The sequence below is a fragment of the Callospermophilus lateralis genome, chromosome 12, assembly GCF_048772815.1.
Source record: "Callospermophilus lateralis isolate mCalLat2 chromosome 12, mCalLat2.hap1, whole genome shotgun sequence".
Taxonomy (NCBI): Eukaryota; Metazoa; Chordata; class Mammalia; order Rodentia; family Sciuridae; genus Callospermophilus; species Callospermophilus lateralis.
The window spans coordinates 73,936,544-73,961,912 of NC_135316.1; the positions used below are offsets into that span (position 1 = coordinate 73,936,544).

Consider the following 25,369-nt stretch of genomic DNA (forward strand, 5'->3'; position numbering starts at 1 on the left):
GACATGTTTTAGAGGAAGAAAGGATTGTATTTAAGTTTATTTTAATTTGTTTTGTTTTAAGAAAAAGATGAAGAAACTAAAGCATTTGAAGCACTTCTTTCCAACATTGCCAAACCTGTGGTGAGTATTTCATATTTTATTGGCATTTATATATAGGGAATGAGTTTGATTTGGTATATGTTCATTCAGGCTTTATTTAAAACTTATGAGAAGTGTGAGGTCAGTAATATGTCATCATGGATTTGACCTAAGGAAAAACTACATTAATCAGTGAAGCAGAATATTAAGAAAAGCATTCTGTTTTTAAACAAGGATACAATGTATCCTAAATGATATTACTGATTATTAGGATAGGCAGAGATCTGATAGTGTGGGTACACTGGATATCATAGTTTTAATCCATTTATACTATTTCCATGTAAAATGTATCCAGCTAACTCTGTAAGCAAAATGAGTTAAAATCAAATAATAGAAAAACTAGAAGATAATTAGTATTTTCCAGCCCTTTATAAGTATAGATACAATAGGATAAAGCAGAATATCAGAAAAATGTGTGGAAGCAGAATTGGCTTACATAAAATTATCTGTATACATTTAAAATAAGCTATATAAAGATAGAACCTGCCTACCATATGACCCAGCTATCCTACTCCTTGGTATGTATCCAAAAGAACTATAATTAGCATGCTGTAGTGATACATGCATAACATTGTTTACAGTAGCATAATTTATAGTAGCCAAGTTACAGAACTAGCCTAGGTCCCTGTCAACCAACAAATAAATGATAAATGGATAAAGAAAATGCAGCATCCATTCACAATTTGAGTTCTACTCAACCATAAAGAAGAATGAAACTATATCATTTATTGATAAATGGATAGAACTGGAGAATATCATGCTGAATGAAATAAGCCAAACTCAGAAAGTCAAGGGGTAAATGTTTTCCCTCAGGTGGAAGCTAGAGAGGAAAAAGGAGTTTAAAAAAGTGGGGATCTTGCAAAATTAGAAGGGAGATCAGTAGAGTAGAAACAGGAGGGAAAGGGGGATGAAATTGACCAAATTATGTTTTGTGCATGTATGAATAAATTACAGTGCATTCCAATTTTATATATAACCATAATGCATCAATTAAAAACTAAATGAATAGCCAGGTGCAGTGGCACATGCCTGAAATCTCAGAGGCTCAGGAGGCTAAAGCAGGAGGATCTCAAGTTCAAAGCCAGCCTCAGCAACTTATTAAGCCCTAAGTAACTTAGTAAGACCGTGTCTCAAAATAAAAAAATAAAGAGGGTTGGGCATGTGCCTAAGCACCCCTGGGTTTAATCCCTAGTGCCAAATAAATAAATAAGTAGAAAGAAGACCCATACAGGAGAGGAGGGGGAATCAGGGAGGGGGAAGAGGGGAAGGAAAAAGTACTTGGAATTGAAGTGGAGCAAGCCTACAAATTGATCATTTTTTGTAGTATTGAATATCGAACCCAGGGCCTCACACATGCTAGGCAAGCACTCCACAACTGAGCTATACCCCAACCCTTTTTATTTTTATTTTGAGACACAGTCTTGCTGGCCTCAGAGTTGCAGTCCTACCTCACCGTCTTAGGTGGTTAGGATTACAGACATGTACCAGAACACCTGGCTCAAATTGAATTTTTTAAACCATTAAGAGCAGAAAGGATTCTTCACTGATAATCAAAAGAAATATAAACTGATCTCCTCTGAAGCTGCATGAAGTCTCATTTCTCCATAAAAATCTACACAAACAAAAAAAAAAAAAAGCTGGCATCATTAGCATTAGCAAAAAGCAAAACTAAAGGAAAGTGTAGTTAAATCATGACATGTTTTTACTGGACAAAATGAAAGAGCCATTAAAATATATGACTGAAGCATTATGAAAAATGTGAAGATGTTCTTACAGAAGTGGGGAAAAAGGAATACTGAGGAACATACTGTTTGGACACCATAATTACAGTCTGTTTATAAAGAATTTGAGAAAAGACTAAAAAGGAAAACACCACAGTTATTGTTTTGATTAGTCTTTTTCTTCCTCTGCTTCTTTAAAGGGCTATAACTTCACTCCATTTTAAAAGCAATTTCATGGAAGTACCAGTGATTTAGATTGAATCCTGAATATGTTTATTACTGTTGTTGACTTTTTTATGGTAAAAAATGTAATATAAAAATATATAGAATAAAAATAAAACTCCTTTTACCCACTCCTTCAACTTGATCATGCCAAGTTTGAGTTTTCATCCAGTCCTCTTTCAGGTCATTTGTGTATATCTATCCATTTACTACCCTGTGACAAAATTGAAAATAGAATGGAGAACACAGACACAGCCCCTGACTCAACTTAGTTTCATGGTCAGCATTATGCAGTAAATGTATAATGTAAAGTAATAACTGAAGTGCCAAAACAAACAGAGAGTATTATCAGTGTGTAATAGGGGGTTTAAACATTGGCAGGAATGTTAGGGAAATTTTCCTAGGGAAGGATGAATGCTGAAATTTAAAGGAAAAGTGGTGCATTGGGCTTTGTGGACAGAGGATGAGAGTTTTCAAACAGTGACCAACAATTGAAAATCACTGAATATGGCATGCATTATGTTTTTGCAGGCCTCAGACATCCAGGCAAGGACAGTAGTACTTACCTGGTCACCACCTTCAAGCTTCATTAATGGCGAAACAGACCAGACTACTGTGCCAGAGCTCTACACTTATGAAATTCTGGTCTCGAGTACTGGAAAAGATGGGAAATACAAAAGTCTTTATGTGTAGGTATTTGTTAATTTTGTTCCTTCCCATTATGTAAATTAATGGTTGATCATAAATAGGTTATTTCTGATTTGATTCTATTTTCCCTCTCCATGTTTTTATTTGGATCTGTAAGTTGACCAGCAATAGTGATTTTGCTGTATAATGAAGGCTGATACACATTTCTATCTATACTCCCTCAGAACAGTCTTTTTCATTGGCCACATTCAGCTCTTCCACCATCAGCTCCCTAATAAATGTATCATATTCATATATTCTTCATACGTTAAATATAAATTGTAGTATATAGAACCCAGGACCAAGAAATGGAGAACTTTGAATTGTGAACTCAGGTAAATGGATAGAGCATTTACATTACTCCTCTATGGACTTGGATTTAAGTCTTATATATACATTCTATTGTAAAATGAACTTAGTACTGAAATTACTTTTCTGCCTTTTTAATATAGAAATTGTTTATTCTAATGGAAAATATGAAAGGTAAAGCCAATTACTTCTTATAGTTTAAGCACCATCCATGATTAAGAGATGGTTATTCATTTAAATGATCATGACAAGAATCACTGGCAACATCATCCACCTTGGTATCTTTTTTCAAAAAATAGCTGTTAAGAAGAAAGGAAAAAGCTGGGGAGTACTCCCCATAATGCATGAGGCACTGGGTTTGATCCTCAGCACCACATAAATAAAAAAAATAAAGATAGTATGTCCACCTAAAACTAAAAAATAAAATATTTTTAAAAAAAGAAGAAGAAAGTGAAACTTCCCTAGTGAATCTCATTTCATCACATACAATTATAAAATGCCCTGCCTCCTTTCTAGATTTTCTTGTGGTGTTTATTTCTAATTTTGTATTCATGACTGTTTCTAGTTAGATATGGCTGTTTACCAAGAAGAAGGATTTATTTCTATTTGCAGCCTAGGCAGGAAACACAATAGTAACCTCCACTATCCTACACCAATTAAAGTCTTTTTCTGGGGATGCTACTATAATTGCCCAGTTTATTAAACTGTACTTTGATAGATAAGACATCATTTTTCATCATATTTATTGGTTTTGATTTAAGAAGCAGGGTAACTGAGAGGCATAGGGTAGGAAAGAAGTCTACAAAATAGGAGTGATTTGGTTGAAAGAAATAGAACAGGGAACAATGGTTTTTGTTTTGTTTTTGTTTTTGGCAATACCAAGGGTTAAACCTAGGTTCACTCTACCACTGAGCTATATCCCCAGACTTTTTAAAATTTTTTTAATTATTTTATTTATTTTTTCTGTGGTGCTGAGAATCAAACACAATGCCTCACAGGTGGTAGGCAAGCACACTACCACAGAGCCATGACCCCAGCCTGACTTTTTAAATTTTGAAACAGAGTCTCTCAAAGTTTCCCAAGCTTACCTGGCTGGCCAGAAACTTATGGTCTTCCTGCCTCAGCTTCCAGTCACTCATTATAGGTGTTCACCACTACAACCAGCTGGGAACAGTGATTTTTAAATAAAAGAAAAAGAAGAGAGGGGTCTGGAAGTATAGCTCAGAGGTAATGTACTTACCTAGCATGTGCCAAACCCTGGGTTTGATCCCCAGCTCTCCAAAAAAACAATCGAGAAGAAATGAGAACAGATTAGTTTGTGGCTACATACTCAAATAGTTGTAGCAAATGATTTTAATTTGTATGCTGCTGTATTTAAAAATATAATAGTGGACACAAGAAATGCTTTACTTTAAATTATGATTCACTTTTTTCCTTATCTACTCATTAAATTTAACTGCAATATATATAATTAAAGTCATGTTGTTATATACAAAATGGATTTTTTAGTAATAAATTTTTTAGCAATGATTCCATTTCCTCAATAAGTTAAATATCTTCCCTAACGCCACACCAAAAAAAAAAAAAAAATCTCGTCTACACATTTGATTTGCTTAACATACTTTGCTGTTTTAAAATAGTAAGAATTCTATATTAATGAAATCTGAATAAGATTTTAGTTAATAAAGAAACAGTAGGTTGGGTGCGGTGGCACATACCTGTAATCCCAGGGGATTAGGAGGCTGAGGCAGGAAGATTGCAAATTCAAAGCCAGCCTCAGCAATTTTGCAAGGCCCTAAGCAATTTCAGGAGACCTGTCTCAAAATAAAAAGGACTGAGAATGTAGTTGAGTGGTTAAGCCCTTCTGGATTCAATCCCTGGTACCAAAAAAAAAAAAAGGAACAGTATAATACACATCCTTTGGAAATGCTTTATTTGTCAAACACTGAAATATTACTCTTTTTCCCCCACCAGAGGAGAAGAAACAAGTGTCACATTAAATGATCTCAAACCAGCTACAGATTACCATGCAAAGTAAGGAACTCCTTCATGTTGCCTTTATATGATATATTACAGAATTATGGTTTTGGTTTTTTGTTTTTGTTTTTTCTTAACAGTTTTCTTATAAGTATAGAATATAATTTATTAATTTTAGACTAAAAATGTGAATTATTTTTTTTCTGTTGGCAACAGGTATCAGCATTTTCCCCGAAATAACCAAAAGCATTTAAATTCAGTGTTATAGTGAGAAAAGATTTAATCAATGAGTTTATAGGATCTAGGGATTGAATCTGTAGAATATATAATATCTAATTTAGTTCTGGAGACTTGTCCCAGCTTTTTGAAATTTTTGTTAATAGAATCAAATTATACTTGGTTTACTCTTACCTATCTTACTGCATTGTGTTTTGGAAAGAGCATAAGATACTAAACCATAGAATTTCACATTTAGTAAGAGTAACTCAAAATGTTTTATAATTTTTCCAATATATATTGCCAAACATTTATAAATTTTAAGGCTTCCCCAACTAGGGTCCAATATAACATTTAGTTAATCACCTAGTTTTTAAAAAGCTTTTATAGCTGGGATTATTCCTGTTAAACTATTAACTCTTCAAGTAAATTTTCCATGGTTAAACCCAAAGTCTTGTCTAACCTAATATTTTTCAAACTGGATTGCCACCATTGTTGAGTCATCAATTTAATTTTGTGGTTTATATTCAACATTTTTTAAAGAACAAAATAGAATCAAATGAAATAGAAATTATCTGTATATTAAAAATATTGTTTCAGGAACTATTATTTTAGGAAACTCTTGTTACAGGTATGTACAGACATAGTTAGGGCTACAATTTAAAATGCATTTCTTACTTTGGGTCTCAGTAAAATAAAAAGAAAGCCACTGGTCTATACTTTTTTTTTTTAAGGATCATCTCTTTGTATTTTCTTTATAGAACACTTAGAAAGCTACCTTATTAATTTGAAAATACTTTAAAATTATGCTTTTGAAAGTAAGCTACAGTGATTCTACAGGGTAAAACTATTTTATCCCCTTAGAGTACAGGCAGAGTCCAATTCTATAAAGGGAACTCCTTCAGAAGCTGAAAGCTTTACTACCTTGAGCTGTGAACCTGATGTACCTAATCCACCAAGGATAGCCAATCGGACCAAAAATTCACTTACTTTGCAATGGAAGGTAAGAGTATTTCATAAAGTAGTTCTAACTGTACATTTCTCCCCCTGCCTGTAGTATGAAATTTCAATTGTTTTTGAAGACTGAAAATTTTTTAAGCTAACTTGTTCTTTAAATATAAGAAATAGGCATTCTTATACCTTCAGATAATTCTCTTACAGGTTTTTCCTAGTATTTGTACATGTGATGACACTGAGATTCGTTACAATAATTCTTAACTTACTACTTCTATTTATAATAGTTTGTAATAATACCTTTATATCCTAATATTATCCTAAAATCAGATTCATGGTAACTAGACTCAGTTTTTTAAATATTTTTTAAAAACTGCCTTAAAGGAGAAACAAAGCTATTCTTAATAGGATATTGTATGTTCTAATATAGCAATGTTTGGGCCCAAATACACACAAAGATATTATAGAAAAAAACATATATGGAATTGATTATTCAGATACCATAAGCAGTATTGTCATTTGTGACATTAATTTCTTATATATAGTGTGCAGGTCTTGGTATATTTCAGAACAAAATTAAATAGTCTTGGGTTGGGATTGTGGCTCAGCAGTAGAGTGCTCACCTAGCACCACATAAAAATAAATAAATAAAATAAAGGCATTGTGTCCAACTACAACTAAAAAATAAATATTTTTTTAAAAGTTAAATAGTCTTTCCCAAAGTGCATAGTAGTTATATGTTGGGAAAAGTCAGTGTCTTCCAAACTATACCAAAAATACCTTAACAAATGGAAGTAAGTTCTAGATTCTAATCATTACAAACAGATATTTCATCTACATGGACATCTAACAAGACATCCAAAAGTGATAGAGGAAAGGACCAATTTCTTATTGGACTGATCATCCAACATTCTACAGTGCTTCTCAGTACCTAAAAACCATCAGCCACTTCACCTGCATATTGTGATCAGATCAGAAATACCCCTTACAAAATTTCAAAACACCCTCTACAAAGAAATACCCCTGTTAGCAACCATTGATTTGCAGTGAGCTATAACCACTTACCATGATTTAATTATGTACTCTCAAGAACAAAACTCATTGCTAATTTTCTTCTGAAAGCTTTTGAGAATTTGGGGCTTTCTACTTGATTAGTAGCTTTGTTAGCCCCTAATTCTGAGGATATTTAATGTTTTGTGGAGTTTATTATAGTTTGTAATAATACTTTTATATCCTAAATATTATCCTAAAATCAGATTCATAGTAACTAGACTTAGTTTTTTTAAATATTAAAAAAAAACTATAGAAAAAAATGTGGAATTGATTATTTTAAAAAAAACTAAAGTACATGAGTACAAATCAAATATGTACACATTTCCATTGTAATAAAAAGTATGGCTAACTTTATTCCATATCACACTTTAGTTGTAGCATGATGAATATGCTCAGGCCCTGTCTATTGATAGGGCATTTGGGTAACATCCCTTCACTACTCTTCATTCTAAAGATAATCTAAATGCAGTTCTGAAATTTCTACCTTTACCAATATGCTAACAGCCCTATGTAAGCAATAAGTGCTTTTTATTCAAGTTACACAGACTTGGACTCTTATAGAAATGGCCCTGTTAAAATACACAGTTATCTGGGTAGATGAGGAAAGAGCCATCAGTGTTAATGTTATTGGACATAATAGTAAATACCTCAGAGTTGCTGAGAGGATTAAACAGATAATTTCTATAATGCTTGGTTATGCCTAGAAAATAGAAATAGCATAATACTACTGTTTTTATTTAATTTTAAAGATGAAGAAAACTTGGGCTAGGATTGTGGCTCAGCAGTAGAGTGCTTGCCTAGCATGTGAGAGTCCGTGGGTTCAATCCTCAGCACCACATAAAAATAAATAAGTAAAATAAAGATATTGTGTCCAACTACAACTAATAAATATTTTTTTAAAAAGACAAAAACTTGATTAGTTTAGTGACTTGGTATCCAGTATTTTGACTCTGCTGTCTTGCATAATCTACAAGCATTCCAATGGAAACTAGTGTTGAGTAAGAACAGCAACATGAGTTGGCCCTTGGGTTAGCAGTTGGAAGTATTTTATCCACTGATGTTTAGAATTGCCAGTGCAATGGTGATAATAAAAAGCTGAGGTTGGGCTCTTACTCTCTTTAATTGCCAGAAGCCAGGCTAATCTGCTTAGCCTCTGGAATATTGTTTGGTAGGAATATTGGTTTGGGGATCATACAGACCAAAATCAGTTCTGCTTCATTCTAATGACTTTTTGTGATTTATGATAATTTACTTATGTTCTTCCAAGTCCCCATTTCCTGTGTCGTAAAATTTAGGTAATAGTATATTAGAATTGCTGTGATGATTAAATGAGCTAAGGTAAACATAGTTTCTCTTCCAACTTGGAGAAAGCTGGAAGATGGGTCTCAGGTTGTTGAAGGTAGACATTTTAATAGCCTCACATTTTTTTTTTTTTAATGTAAAAGGAAAGTGTGAGATTTTTAACAACCATAGATGAGAGCAACCTGCAGTCATTAACTCTTGGGAAATAATATTTTTACACCCCTTATTGCAGTCTCTATGTCTGAATTATTTTCCTCTGCTATATCAGAGTCTCCCAACAATCCTTTCTTTGCTCCCTTCTCATTTTGTTCATTTTTAACTGTCATTGCTATGCCAATGAGTTGAATATTGCTTTAATTTATATAGTATGTTTAATTTTTTGAGATGAAAGATCTGTGTTAGTATTCAACAATTTAGACTTATAAAAGACATTATTAAAAATCCATGATCCTTAAAAAAATGTGATATATATATGAATGAATATTATTCAGCATTAAAAGAGAATAAAATCATGGCATTTGCAGGTAAGTGGATGGAGTTGGAGAATATAATGCTAAGTGAAATTAGCCAATCCCAAAAACCCAAATACCAAATGTTTTCTCTGATTTAAGGATGCTGATTTATAATGTGGTTGAGGGAGGTAGGGGCATGGGAGGATTAGATGAACTCTAAATAGGGTAAAGGGGAGGGAAAAAAAAGGGACAGGGTAGGAAAGACGGTGGAATGAGATGGACATCATTACCCTAAGTACATGTATGAAGATATGAATGGTGTGGCTCTACTTTGTGTACAACCAGAATATGAAAAATTGTGCTCTATATGTGTAATATGAATTGTAATGCATTCTGCTGTCATATATAACAAATTTTAAAAAGATAGTGATACTTGATTGCTATTTACATTATTGACAGTTATTATATTAAAAATGGATTTCAGAAAATTATAGAGGCAAATTCTCCGCAGAACCATTTCAAAACTTACAATTATTTAATTTTGACAAGCATAATTTCACAATTAGTTGTCTTCTAATATGAAGTCGTAAGAACAGTGATAATCATGTGTTCTACAAAGAAGAAATGGATTGAAATTTTAGGAAGAAAATTCAGTTAAGAATAAGGTTGAGATTCTTGATTTCTAGTGATAACATGCTGCAGTAAAATGCCATGGGAGACTCTAATTTTCACCCCTAAAGATAAGCAGATTACTGAATTGTTCATCTCAGGTGATGGATTTATTGAATCTACACATAGACATCCAGAGTTCCTTTTAGCATCCTAGTTCTTCCTTCTTTGGTGTATCACACAATATTTCATATAAATTTTTTTCTTTAAATATTTTTTAGTTGTTGATAGACCTTTATCTTATTTATTCATACAAATGCTGAGAATCAAACCCAGTGTCTCACACATGTTAAGCAAGTGCTCTAACACTGAGCTACAGCCCCAACCCCTCCATATAGATTTTTTTTTGTATGTATTTTTTATTATAGTTGTAGGTAGACACGATACCTTTATTTTTATGTGGTCCTGAGGATCGAACCCGGTGCCTCATGCGTGCCAGGCAAGCATTCTACCATTGAGTCACAGCCCCAGCCCTCCATATAGATTTTAAAGTGCGTGTTTAATTATAATGATAGGATTGATTGAAAGAACTGAAAGCCTGAAAGAAGGGCAAAGTGATTTTTTTTAAGGATTATGAATATTCGGATAGTTCTTGCTAAAAGATTATTCTGTGTTCACAAAAACTTGTAGCCTCTTGTTTTTCTATGGATATTTTTCCAGGACTAAGTCACAGAGAACATCCACAATATAAAATAGATCCCTTAGCTTAGACTGCGGTATCATTTATGAAAGTACTAATTTGTATTCTTTTTGTTGTTGTTTTTTTGGTATTTATTATAGGCACCTAGTGACAATGGCTCTAAAATCCAAAGCTTTATTTTAGAATGGGATGAGGTAAGCAAATTTAATCTTTTTAAATGATTGTGTTTGTGTCTTCAGAAAAAAATAACATTTTTGTTTTTATTTATTTTTTCTTAGAAATATGAATGGTTTTATGTGGTGCATAAGTGGATTGATAGTGTTCTTAGAAAACATTACTGACTGAACCACCTCTCTGTTTTGTTTTGTTTTAACTAAATCACCATCAAAACTGTCATGGAATTATCTTGATGAAGGCATTTTTTCCCCCACATCAGCCTTAATGACACGGACATTTATTTCCTACAGCTGCTATAACAGAATGTAATAGAATGTCCTCTGTTACAGTGAACTTGATGACTTGAAACAGCATATGTATTCTCTTACAATTTGGGAGTTCAGAAATCTAAAATGGTTTTCACTGGGCCAAAATCATGTTGTCAGCCTGACTCTGTTGCTTCCAGAGGCTCTAGCAGAGACTCTACAATCTTTCTTTTGATCAGCTTTTGGAGGCTGTCCTCATTACTTAGTTCATAGACAGATGACATTGCTTATTTTCCCCATGCTTCCACTGTCACATCAACTTTTTTATCTTCTGCCTTCAGATCTCTTTCTGCCTCCCTCTTGTGATTCCATTTATGGTCCACCAGATAATCTAGGATCATCTCCCATCTCAGGATTCTTAACTTGTCTCATTGTTCAGTCCTGTCACCACCATAACATTCACAGATTCTAAGGATTAGGACCTGGATATCTTTGGGAGCCATTATTCATCCTGGCACAGAAAGCATACTCAGCTTTCTTATTAAGTTCATTGTTTTGCTCTTGGCAATCCTGTTCTCTCTTGTCCTGTTTCTTATACCTAAGAGAAGGGGCCAGAAAGAAAGAAATTCCATTGATAATTTGGGTATGCAGCAGTTATAGTTAAAAGCACAATCAAGAAGGCTTTAATTCCAGAATTTAAATTTCTGTTAACATTAACAGAATCACATTTGTATGGAAGAAAAACTATTGTCATGATAAATGATGAGAAAATATTTGGTAAAATTTAGCACCAAGTAGAAATAGAGCAGTAATTCCTGATTTGATAATTTTTGTGCCATCACTAATCAATAAAGTATTTCTGGTCAAAGCAGAAACAAGTCAAGGTTCCCGGTTATCCACAATTGTGTTTAACATTATTCAAGAAATTATAGTTAATGCTGTATGACTTGGAACTGAAACAGGACATTATAGCCATGATGTCTGCTGAGAAGCCAAATTATCACTTAAAGATGATTTTCTACTTACACCCCTCAGTAGACAACTAAGTACCATTAAAAGTAATAAGCAAGTTCTGTGAAATAACGAGGTATAGGCTAAAGTTTTTCTCTTTCAGAGTCATCCTAACCATCCTTTACCTCTATCAACCCAATAAAGAAAAATGGGGCTGGGGATGTGGCTCAGTGGTATGCATGAAGCCCTGGATTCAAATCCCCAAGCACCAAAAAAAAAGAAAAGAAAATGGGTGGAGAACAAGAAACTTGTCAATTTTACTCAGCACCCTACGTTTCTAAAACTAGTTGTCCTGAGCCTACCCGATATTTCTTTCTCCCTTTTTATTACCTAGAAGGGCTATTCTGTCTTCAGTGTTGCTAGGATTCTTTCAGTGCCAAGTCTAATCAGTGGCTCCTCCAAATCTTCGTTTAAAGATACTTAGCAGTATCTAGGATGAGATTTGAGGATAAGTAGAGATCTTTTCTTAAAACCGTATTCAGCCAAACCTTGCTGAATGATCCAAACTCTTGCTTATGACCCAAATAACTAAGGCAGGAGGATCACAAGTTCAAAGCCAGCCTCAGCAATTAAACAACGCCCCAAGCCACATAGTGAGAACCTGTTTCAAAACTTAAAAATTTTAAAAAGGTGGGAGTTGTGGGAGAGGGCATTCTGGGGATATAGCTCAGTCATAAAGTGCCCCTGAGTTCACTCTTCAATGCCAGGAAGGAGAAAAGATAAAAGAAATGAGAAAAAAGAAAAAACCTGTTTGCATAGAACTTTTCATAGGTTGAAGAAAAGCTGCCAATTTAATTGCCATTCTGTTTCCACTACTAACAGTCCCCTGTGAAGATTGTAAGGTCATACCTGGAAAGAGTTTTTTTTATTTTGGCTAGGTCTAGCATTATCTAAAAACACTGTACTTAATTCAATAAGCTATACAAATATACCTACTTTCTACCTCTTTAATTCTGCACTTGATGAAGTATTATATATATACACATACACATATATACACATACATATATATGTCACATACTTTTCTTAAGATCCATGATTTACATGTAACAAATGATTTTTAATGTATACTAGCTAATATCAAGAAGGAATTGATGTGGATTTGCCTTTTTTTAAAACAATGTGCATGATGTAACCATTTCTTTTAGGGAAAAGGAAATGGAGAATTTTGTCAGTGTTACACGGGCTTACAGAAGCAATTTAAAATTACTAAACTGTCACCAGCAATGGGTTGTAAATTTAGACTATCAGCCAAAAATGACTATGGTACAAGGTAAGACATATTTTATAAAATAAATATTGGAGATATCTAGTCAACTTCATTCAGATGCATGCTTATTCAGTTCAAATTATCCACTAGAAATTCTGCTCTATTTTGTTGACATAGTTACAATTTTAACAAAAGCTGTAAGAAAATTTTTTAGTTTTGTGAGTGCCACAGGTAAGTATAAAGTTAGCAACTTTTCCAATTTCAAATATAAATTAAAACATTCACCTGTGACTAAGAAGTTTTGTATTAATTCTCAGCATATGTGCTTTCATCGTTTTGTTTAAGTCTGTTAAATTCCAAGAGAATCATATTGAAATTATTTGTATTTTAGAGATAACCCTACTTACCTTTATGAGGGCAGGTGTATTTAATTATCTAATCAAGAATTTGCATTTTCTGTTTCATATAAATGGCATTATATGAAAGTATGTTTATACCAATAGAAGTCTGTTACTGTGTTCACACCTTTCATATAAGGTAATTTGTGTATTTCTTCACTGACTAGGTAATTAAAATATAAAGTCTTGATTTGGGCATATAACCCAGCAGTAGAGTGCTTGCCTAGCATACTGAGACCCCTGAGTTCAAATCCCTAACACCACAAAAAACAAAAACAAAAAAAGATAGGAAAGTTGAACAGTACTGCAGTTTGTTGTTGGTTTTTGTTTGTTTGGGTGGGTTTTGTTTGTTTGTTTGTTTCATTTTGTTATTACTTTGTTTTTGTTGTTGTTGTTGTTGTTTTTGTTTTTGATAGTACCTGAAATTGAACCCAAGGCCTCACACAAGACAAACACTGAGCCATAACCCCATCCTTTTATTCTAAGTCTGTGTCTCACTAAGTTACCCAGGCTGCTTGAACTTTAGATTCTCTTGTTTCAGCCTCCCAAATAGCTGGAATTATAGTTTATACCAGCATTCGCAGCTAACATTGCCTCCCCCACCCTTATTAACGGGGATTGAACTCACAGACACTTTACCACTGAGCCACATCCCAGCTCTTTTTATTTTTTATTTTGAGAGAGGGTCTTGCTAAGTTGCTTAGGGCCTCACTAAGTTGCTGAGGCTCATCTCAAACTTGGAATATTTTGGGGCTGGGGTTGTGCCTTGCACGTGTGAAGCACCGGGTTCAATCCTCGGCACCACATAAAAATAAAGGTATTGTGTCCATCTACAACTAAAAAAATATTTTAAAAAAAAACTTGGGGGCTGGGGATGTGGCTCAAGCAATAGTGCACTCGCCTGGCATGGGGCACTGGGTTTGATCCTCAGTACCACATAAAAATAAAATAAAGATGTTATGTCCACTGAAAACTAAAAAATAAATATTAAAAAATTCTCTGTCTCTTAAAAAAAAAACTTGGGATCCTCCATCTTCATCCTCCCAAGTTGCTGGAATTACAGGCATGCATCACCACAACCAGCTCTAACACTACATTTTTTAAAGAATACTAATTCACTTTTTGATATTTAGCCTGGTTAACTTTGAAGATATTATCAAATCCAAGATAAATTATTTGGATTGTAATAACCATCTAAAGTTTTCATTTTCTGGGGTTGGTGATGTAGCTCAGTGACAGTGACAGGGCGCTTGCCTAGTATGTTCAGGGCTCTGGGTTTGACCCCTCCATACTGCAAAAATAAAAATTTTCATTTTCAAAAAAAATAATATTAGTCAAAAATTTGTTCCTTAGCTGTAAAAATAATTCTTGTTATTCCTCTTTAAAACTTGTTTGTTTCAACAGTGGTTTTAGTGAAGAAGTCTTATATTACACCTCAGGCTGTGCCCCTTCTATGCCAGCAAGTCCTGTATTAGCAAAGGCCGGAGTTACTTGGTTGTCCTTACAGTGGAGTAAACCCTCAGGAACACCGTCAGATGAAGGAATTTCTTATATTTTAGAGATGGAAGAAGAAACTTCAGTAAGTATGAATATGTATTTTAAATAGGGTATTGAAAACATTTTAGTGTAGCATTACTTCAGATAAATAAATATTGCCACAATAGTTAGCTCCTTCCCCAAGTCCCTTCAGGCCTTTTTATTATTATTTGGGAGGAGTTGGGAATGAGGAAGAACTCAATCTTTTGTTTTCCTCAAATGTAAAAAAGTCATTTATTTTTTGAGTGTATATGTACATAGATTATACTTTAAATGTATTCATTTAACATCTGGGGATGTAGCTCAGTGCTAAAGCACTTGCCTAGCATGCACTGCAGAATAAGAAAATATATCCTTTTGGGGAGGGAGAAGATCACAGCCTCCTACTAGGCAAAGCACCTTTAAAGGTGAGGAAAAGTCTGCCTTCTCCAACTATAATTATATGCTACTTCTCAAAGTGTCACAGAAGATTTAAGAGTCTTACGTGAGGGCTGGGGATGTGGCTCAAGCAGTGGCGCGCTCGCCTGGCATGCGTGCATCCTCAGCACCACATACAAACAAAGATGTTGTGTCCGCCGAAAACTAAAAAATAAATATTAAAATTCTCTCCTCTATCTATCTCTTTAAAAAAAAAAAAAAGAGTCTTACATGAGACGTAGTGTAGCCTGAATGGATACTTGTTGCTCATCTTCTGTGAGCTAGAACCTAGCCGAATAAGAGGGTATATTCTGTTATTTCTTTCTTTAGTTCCATAGTTTTTCTTTTCTTTTCTTTTTCTTTTTCTTTTTTTTTTTTTTTTTTTTTTTGAATTTTTTAATGTTTATTTTTTACTTTTCGGTGGACATAGCATCTTTGTAGTTCCATAGTTTTTCAAAACCACTTTGAAACAATATGGGTCAAAATAGCAATAGTCTGAAAACATATATTGATTAAAATTTGAACAGAGGATAAGATATATAGCACAGCAGTAGAGTTAATGCCTAGTATGCACAAGGCCCTGGGTTTTATCCTCATCATTGCTAAAAAAAAAAAAAAAAATACACTAATGTTCATAATAGCATTTTTCATGCTAGCCAAAAACTGAAGCAGACCAAGGAACAGTGGCTCATACCTATAGTCCTGGCTACTCTGGAGGGTGAGGCAGGTGTTTTGCTTGAGTCCAAGAGTCCAAGGGTGAGGCAGGTGTTTTGCTTGAGTCCCATCTGGGGATGTAGCTCAGTGCTAAAGCACTTGCCTAGCATGCACTGGACAATGTAGCAAGACCCTATCTCAAAAAATAAAAAGTAGAAGTAACTCATGTCCATCAGTGGATAAATGAATAAACAAAATGTGGTATACCTTATACAGTGAAATATCATTCAGCCATAAAAAGGGAATACTGATAACATGCCAGAACATGAATGAATCTTCACATCATTGTACTAAGTAAGAAAACCAGTCACAAAAGACCAAATATTGTGTGATTCCGCTTGTACAAATTGACAATTGATGGAAGCAGAAAATGGATGAAAAGAGGGGAAAGTAACTGCTAACCAAAAAAGGACAGGCTTCATTCTGGAATTAGGGTTTGGGTGATGGCTACACAGTCTTGTGCACCTTTGAATTATATTACTATGAAACAGTGGAATTTTATGTATGAATTGTATGTCAGTTTTTAAAAATTTTAAACATGATAACATTAGGGAAACAGTAAAGCATTGTCACTAGAACTGTAAAGAATGGCTCAAACCTGAGCAGTATCCTCACCTGCCAGTACACCCAACCATTGATTTATTCACCTGAACACAGCACATTGAGGACAAATTAAACTTTTAAAATTTTTTAAATGATAGCATTGGTAAAACAGTAAAGCATTGTCATTGGAACTATAAATAGCAGTCTCAAGCCTGAGCAGTATCCTCACCTGCCAGTACAACCAGCCATTGCTTTATTCACCTGAATACAACACATTCAGGACAAATTAAACTATTAAATAGTTACACACTGATTAGCTTTTGTGTAACATCTGGGAATTTCCCTTTAGTTCTTGGGATAGGTAACTGATGGAGATGTTGCCTTTGACCCCTTTTCTTCACTCAACACAAGGATCTTCTCTTGGCTGCTATATTTATTGAAAATAAGTAATCTCCTTCATCATTCTACAACGGTTCACTAGCATTTCTGGGTCCATACACTCGGGATAGAAGCATCAACATGAGAATAACACTCAACAGAGTATTAATTACATTGCACCTAAAAGGAGATGAAGAGGAGAAACCTGGGTCTTTGCATATGTTCATTATTCCCTGTATTTCTGCTGTTAAACATCTAATGAAGATTTTTTTTTTTTTTTTCCTTTTCAGGGTTATGGTTTTAAGCCTAAGTATGATGGAGAAGATCTTGCTTACACTGTGAAAAATCTCAGACGTAGTACAAAGTATAAATTTAAGGTAGGCTTTTTTTAGTAAGTGCATATTAATTATACAGAATAATGGATTTCATTGTGGCAAGTTTGCACTTAAGGTAAGCTTTGAAAGCCCTTAAAATATTTGTTTTTTGTATTAATTGTTCTTGTTTTAAGTACATACTTCATTTCTTTGGTTTTTAAGTCATAAGTAATTGATCTATTCTAACAAGCTTTTTAGTTTTACTTTTGTATTACATCATGATACTTTTCAAACTTTATATATTTAAATTCAAAACCAGTTTAATGTTTTGGGGGACTCTTACATGCATAATGTAAAAAAATGTCTTTTAAAATACAAATTTTCTTAAACATGCTCAGTGTGCTTTTTGGACAGTGATATCAAAAGGTAATGCTTATTTTTCTCAGTGCATCATATGGAGTAGTTCACAATTTCAGGTTGTCCCATCTGATAATCATTTGAGGGAAACAATATCTACCATGTTTCTTCCCTTTGTAATAAATAAGTTTGTAAGTACTATGTACTATTGTAAACGTCTTACTCCTTATTAAATTTTCATATTAGTTTTAGTACCCATTGATGGTCCTGTCTTAATTAGTAATCACTATAATTGATGGTTCCAAGTAATGATTTTTTAATTTTATCATTCCATGTACATATTATTCTTGCTCATTTGAGGCAGTGACAAGCTTTGAAGATTCTATTGTGGAGACTTCCAAAATTTATCTTTGCTACTATAGCATCATTCTGGGGTATTAGCAATGTGATGTGTATATACATTGCTATTTCTTGGCAGCCAGTGCTTGAACTAGTTAATATATAAGATAATATAAGCGAGCCTAAATATTATACAGAAGTTTTCCCAAGAATATAATAGGATGCTTATCAGTTGACGAATTCAACATTTAAACTTTCCTTAAAATTACTTATCCTTTTAAATAATAGAGACCACTAAATTATTTTTGTTATTAAAAAGCAAAGTTAAATTTTAGTACCCCTTAAGAATCTTACAAATAAACCTTAATAATAATGAGAAACTTGATTACATTGGTGCATGATAATCACAGTCATTATGTTTTAGATATAGCTTCATTTTAAAGACTTCTGATGACTAGCTCATTTTAATTTCCAAATACAGTTTTTATATTTACAAAATTCATAAAATAACTGGGGAATACACACTTTCAGTCTAGTTTTTATGGTGATGTTAAATTGTATTTTTGCTCAGTAATAGTTATCATGCCAACAGGTCTTCTATCGAGGAATTTGTGTCTTTTTTAAATTTGTCAAGTTTATTAAACTTAGAATTCTACTACCATGTGACACCAAGATGTTATTTCCACTGAATCCACACACATACTGAATAAACACATATAAATATGTGTCACTTTTACTGACTCACAATAGAAATTTGCACTATAGAAGTCAATCTCAAATTGCAAGGAGAGGGAGTATGCAAACAATCTCCAAGGAGACAGTCAGCAGTTCTAATAGGCTGCTCCCAAATAACAGGATCAGTAATGGGGATCAGGAGTGGAAATACACATCTATAAGCCACCTCTTTACAAATCACTTAATTATAAAAAGGTGTTTTGTACAGGCTTATTAAGTAACAAACAAACTAAAATAGTGATAATACTGATGGAATGGTCTGTAGAGCTTATCTGGGAACTTGTTAGAAGTTTTAAGATCTCAAGTCCTCATTGCCACCAACTAAATAAGCAATTTTAGAGGCCTATCAATCTGTGTTATAGGAGACCTTCTAGGTAATTCTGGTGCTTGCTAAAATTTGAGATCCACTGATCTGGGGTGGGGGGTGCAGAAAATAGGAAATGATACCTTTATAAAGTTCTGGGAGTTCAGACATTTATTTAGAGCTCAGCCATGTGCTAAGGACTCTGCTGAGGTAGCTTTGAATCATTAAATCCCATTGTCATGTCTCAGTCTTCCATTTTTAGCTTGGCATTGCAGAATCTTTCAAGCCATCAATCAAAATACAATTTAAATATAAAAATCTTAAAACTCTTAAGCAGAAATATTAGAAATATACTCCCGGAAGTAATGGCTACATAGCATATTATTATTCCTAAGAAACAATAAGAATATGATTAACATAAAAGAAATTTCTCCTATTAGGCAAATGTTAAGAGTTCAGGGTTCTACACTGAAGGTAACCCTAGAACACTCAAAATACTAAAACAAAATTAGGACAGTGAAAAAATCTAAGACCAAAAGGAAAATGAAAATACAATTTTAAAATATAACAAAGCAATCAGAATTCCTAAAATTGAGAGTGATAAACAATTCTTATTATCAAATGATACACTAGAAGTTGAACGGGGACCTGGTATCCAAATTTGTTTAAAAAGCAGGAAAGGCTTGCTTTTCACTCCCTCCCCCCATTAATGTCTCATTTATAAAGGAAAATAAAAAGGCTTGAAGAATACCATTATAAAATGTACATTTACAAAGCATTAAAGGCTTTTGAGGCAAGTGGCCAGTCCTATGTATGTCAACATGTGTGACAATATGTAATGATGTTCCTTTTCTCATTCTTATCTTGTCTGGGGTCAGTTTATAATCTCTTCCTTTTTTCTCTGCCCCAATTCAAGTATGCTCCCAGCTAAGGCTTTAACTTTCACTGGTATAACTATTTCTCACTTTCATGATCATCTCTTTGCCTTATATCAGCTGTGACTTCTGTCCTGAGGAATACTGAATCTCCAAACATTTTCCATATGTAACTACTTTCAGTACTTCTCTCACCTTCCATTCATAGTTTTATTCTATACCTAGATTAATCTTTCTGAAAAATAGCTTTTACTCTAAGAAACAATTTCCTTAGTGTAACATAAAATTATCTATCCAGTATTAAAACTTACTGCTTTCATTCTTACTTGGACCAAATTGATTAGAACTACTTACTCATCCTTCCCTGAGTAGACCTCACTGTTTACCATTCTCTTCTGCTCTTATGCTAGGGGCTTTCTGTTCTCTATTACCCAAACTTTCTCTTTCATTGCTATTGCCCTTGAGCACCTCATGAACTATTTTAGGCCTTGACAATCCATTCTCTTCCCATTAATTTTAATATGTATATTGCCTATCTTCTGCATAAGATCTCTAGACTCTTTAGCTAGGGTAGGACTTGACTAGTAGGTGCAAGGCCCTTGATTCAGTCACCAGCACTGGAAGAAAAATTTTAAAAGTACACAGATATTCATAGCATTATTCATAATAGTCAAAAAGTTAAAGCAGAGCCAGGTACAGTGAGTGACTCACACCAGTAGTCCCAATGCTCTAGAGGCTGAGGCAAGAGGATCACTGAAGCCCAGGAGTTTGAGGCCAGACTGGGCAACATAGCAAGACCACTCTCTCAAAAAAATGAAGAAAAAAAAATTATTCTCAACTCATTAAAGGTAAGGACTACATCACATGTAGAATTTGTTGCAAAGTGCTCCCCATGTGGTAAGCACTAAATAAATCTTTTGATTATTTGTAAAATTAGGGAGAGAAAAAAAAATTTCGATTTCTTGCCTTTAATTACCTTTGTGGCTAATTGAAAAAGGTGCTCTATAATAAAAGGGGCAATGATGAAATATATAGAGAGACTTTAAAAATAGTTGTATGAATCTTTATGGCTTTTAGGGACATTGTTCTTTAAAGTTTAAATTATTTTAAATAGACACTGTTTTAAACCTCTTTAGTCTATTTAGTCTCATTTATAAAGCAGAACAGTAAGAAAATAGATCCTGAAAAATCCATCTGACCATGTGAAAGGACTGAAGCCTCGAGGCCTAAGCAAAATCGAAAAATTGAACTAAATTTTAAATTTTACTGAGTTCTCTTGGGCTGCACAAATTATTTGGAGTGGTAGGTTTACTAAATAAATCCTCATCTCTAGTGTATACTATCATAGTTCCTGTCTATGATGAGGTAAAAATATAAGTATAAATGAATTTCTAAAACCATATAAATTGAAATCTAGATGTTAATTACCTTTCACTATTACTATATAACAAATTACCCCATAACTTGACAAAAATGAATATTGCTTTTATTATCTTGATTTCTACAGGCCAGGAATTCAGGACCAGTTTAGTTGAGTGTCTAATGTCCACCAGGTTGTAGTTAAGATGTGACTGGGGTTATAGTCATGTAAAGGCACGCTGTCATTTCTCCTACATTCTGTTTGTTAGAGGGAGTCAGTAAGGACTCCTCACACCCAAGGGAAAGGGAATGAGCTTTCATCTTTTGAAGAAAGAAGATTGAAAGAATTTGTGGACATCTTTTTAAAGCACCAGAAAATAAGTACAGCATGCCTAAAGCACTTTAAGAATCATCCGGTTATAGCTTGTTCCTTTGATGACCGTTGTTTCGTGTCAGAATGGTTTATTCATTCATTCATTCATTCATTCATTCATTCTCATTTATTATACATGACAGCAGAATGTGTTTCAATTTATAGTATACATATAGAGCACAATTTTTCATATCTCTGGTTGTACACAAAGTATATTCACACCATTCGTGTCTTCATACATGACTTAGGGATAATAATGTCCATCTTATTCCACCATCTTTCTTACTCCCATGCCCCCTCCCTTCCCCTCCGCCCTATCTAAAGTTCCTTCATTCCTCCATTCCTCCCATACTCCCCACCCCCACCCCCATTATGGATCAGCATCCACATATCAGAGAAAACATTTGACCTTTAGTTTTGGGGATTGGCTTAACTTCACTTAGCGTGATATTCTCCAACCCCATTCATTTACCTGCAAATACCATGATTTTATTCTCAAAAGAGTAATATTCCATTGTGTATATACCACAGTTTTTAAATCCATTCATCTATTGAAGGGCATCTAGTTTGACTCAACAAATTTAACTATTGTGAATTGTGCTGCTATATATATTGATGTGGCTGCATCACTACAGTATGCTGTTTTTAATTCCTTTGTATATAAACCAAGGAGTGGGATTGCTGGGTCAAATGGTGGTTCCATTCTAAGTTTTACATGGAATGTCCATCCTGCTTTCCAGATTGGTTGCACCAATTTGCAGTCCCACCAACAATGTATGACTGTGCCTTTTTCCCCACATCCTCACCAACACTTATTGTAGCTTATTGTAGCTGCCATTCTGACTGAAGTGTCAATGTTAAACTTGCACTTGTATTCCCAATACTGACTCTAAAAGGCAAGTACTTTGCATATTCTGTATGTATGTCAAGTCCCTATTGAAAACAATCAATTCTCAAAGGGACAAGCTATCACATTCTGAAAATGTGTTTTATCATTTAATGGAAACTATTTTTCTTCATTATGTTTGTTGTTCATTAAGCCAGTTTCATTAGATACCAAACATATCATTTTAAGTCTTTGTTTTCTCGTCACAGGTTATTGCTTATAACTCAGAAGGTAAAAGTAATCCGAGTGAAGTAGTAGAATTTACTACCTGCCCTGATAAACCAGGAGTACCTGTAAAACCTTCAGTTAAAGGAAAGATACATTCACACAGTTTTAAAATAACTTGGGGTAAGATGTTATTAATATTTGTATATTATTACTTTATTTTTTTATTTTTTTAGTTGTAGTTGGACACAATATCTTCATTTTATTTATTTACTTATTTATTTTTATGTGGTGCTGAGGATTGAACCCAGCACCTCACACGTGCTAGGCAAGCGCTCTACCACCGAGCCACAACCCCAGCCCCACATTATTACTTTTATATTTGAATAAAATAATTTTAATATGAAGATAGTTTGTAAGATATTTGAAGGTGATTTAGATGGGTTGGGCTTGTGAAGGAATCACCATGACTTTGGCTAGAGATAAAATAAAAACACAAATTTTTAGGCTATAGATGTATAATGCCACAAGATGACCATGATTTTCAGCCATGCTCAGACTCTGTTCTTTGTGTGGTTTAACAGTGTTGCGTCAACCTATAAGAGGAAAGGCCAGACTCAGAATGTTGTTCATTTAGAAGAAAGCAACACTTGGGAAATGAAATTGACCAAATTATGATGTGTGCATGTATAAATATGAAACAACAAAGCCTTCTAATATGCATGATTATAATGTACCAGTAAAAAATATTTTAATAAAAACACTTTTACATTCTAAAAAAAAAAGAAGAAAGCAACACTAAGAACTAGCAAAGTAGCTTAGTGGTAGCACTTACCTGTCATTCACATTTTCCTGTTTTTGATCCCCAGCACTGCAAATACTAACAATAACAAGAATAATAATAGAAGAAAACAACACTTATAAATCTACACAACTTCCTGAATTTATTTTCTCACAGTCTAATCATATGATATAATCTACCAAATCAGTGTTATATGTTTGGTTTTTTATAGTATACAGTGATCTCCTGTTTTGGTATCAGTTTTTCAGTAAGGCTTTGTGATTATAGGGGAAAAAAAGATACTCCAGTAAACTTGTTAGCCCAAATTAGCAGTAAGAAATGTGAGTCATTCGTTGAGCATCTTTTTTGTGGAAAGCTGTGTACACTCAATTTTGATACAAGAGGAACTGGGGATCAGATTATTGGCAAGGTAACACTGTGAGATGAAATATGACTGAATTTGCAGACAAAGTTAACTTGGTCATAATGGCTCTCAGGAGAAATAGAAAGCACTTATTCATTTAAAACAGACATTTCTTGAACATCCTCTTATATACTAGTTAAAGGGGAAAGCAAAGATATAGAAACTTCATCTCTGGCCAGAGAATGCAGACCAATAAAAAAGACTTCAGTGGTAATTATAAAATATCCTCATATTTCAAACCACCATAGAATGAAAGGTGAATGAATATTTTGTTGTCATTAAAAATTGTTTTTGTAACTGGGTGTGGTGGTGCATGCTAAAACAGGAGGATCACAAATTCAAGTCCAGCCTGGGCAACTTAGCAAGACCCTGTCTCAAAAAATAAAATGGACTGAGGATGTCTCTTGGGGGCAAAGTGCCCCTTCATTTAATCTCTAGTACCACAAAATAAATAAATAGTATATTAAAATTCTTAGAGGGAACCATATTTATAGTCATGGGGAAAATATGGTAAATTAACTGAAAAGCAGGTGACAATAGCATGCAGTAATAAGGTATAGGCATTAATAATTGTTGTGATTTTTTTTTCTTTTTAAACAACCTGAGTTTGATATTCTGTTTATTAGGATTTTTTATCATTTTTACATTGTATGAACTTTGCCTGACACCACTTGTTTCTTTGGATAGATCCACCAAAAGACAATGGAGGGGCACCCATCAATAAGTATGTAGTGGAGATGGCAGAAGGTTCTAATGGTAAGAATAGCTGTTAAAATTTGATATTTATTCTAATGATTTTACATTTTATATCTTTGCTCTTCATTTGAACCTTGAAAAGATACTTGCATCACTATGGACTGTCCTTGATTGTTTGTTGCTTGTTGGTAGCAGTTAGGATTTTGTATGTTAATTAACCAACTTCAAATTGTGATCTCCAGAAATACAGTAAATCAAATGTGAGACTGCTGTATTACCTATATTATTATGTTTACGTTTTCTTACATTTTTTCTTCATTTGTTTACATTGCTCAGTCCCAGAATACCCAGACTAAGTCATTAGATACTATGACGTCTTCTAAAGGTAGTTCAGTTAAATTTACAACCATATGTACCAGAGAAAATTTTTCTTCTAAAATTGAACTCACATTTTTTTAGTTTTCTTGAATCACACACTTAGCAGTTTTTACTTCTATGAAATGATCTATTTCCTGCCCAAAATGAGAATATATTTTAATTCAGACTAAACTTCCTATGATATTGATTCTTTCTACGCTTTGTTATAATGTTATTACTGGACCAGTAAACACATTTAAAATGTTCAATTAAAAGCAAATTATCAATCTAAGTCAAGTCTGTACAGAGTTACAGAGATATTTCACTTCAACAAAGCTACACATATTTGTCTAGGAAGCTGCACACATAAAGACAATTAGATCATTTCCAGGAAATTTGTACGAGCTTAAGTTGTTTCTGTCAAATTGCATAAAC

At 33.7% G+C, this 25,369-nt stretch overlaps 1 protein-coding gene across 2 annotated transcripts in view; it reads left to right on the forward strand.

The window, feature by feature from the left end:
- Positions 1–25,369, forward strand: part of Fndc3a (fibronectin type III domain containing 3A) — a 159,683-nt gene that overhangs the window by 113,770 nt on the left and 20,544 nt on the right. For both annotated transcript variants that reach the window (XM_076872029.1, XM_076872030.1), the window contains 10 exons: positions 62–120; positions 2,613–2,770; positions 5,052–5,111; positions 6,135–6,273; positions 10,481–10,534; positions 12,922–13,046; positions 14,786–14,960; positions 17,260–17,346; positions 22,721–22,859; positions 24,569–24,637. In XM_076872029.1, the coding sequence (XP_076728144.1) occupies positions 62–120; positions 2,613–2,770; positions 5,052–5,111; positions 6,135–6,273; positions 10,481–10,534; positions 12,922–13,046; positions 14,786–14,960; positions 17,260–17,346; positions 22,721–22,859; positions 24,569–24,637 (1,065 nt within the window). The remainder of the gene's footprint in view (positions 1–61; positions 121–2,612; positions 2,771–5,051; positions 5,112–6,134; positions 6,274–10,480; positions 10,535–12,921; positions 13,047–14,785; positions 14,961–17,259; positions 17,347–22,720; positions 22,860–24,568; positions 24,638–25,369) is intronic.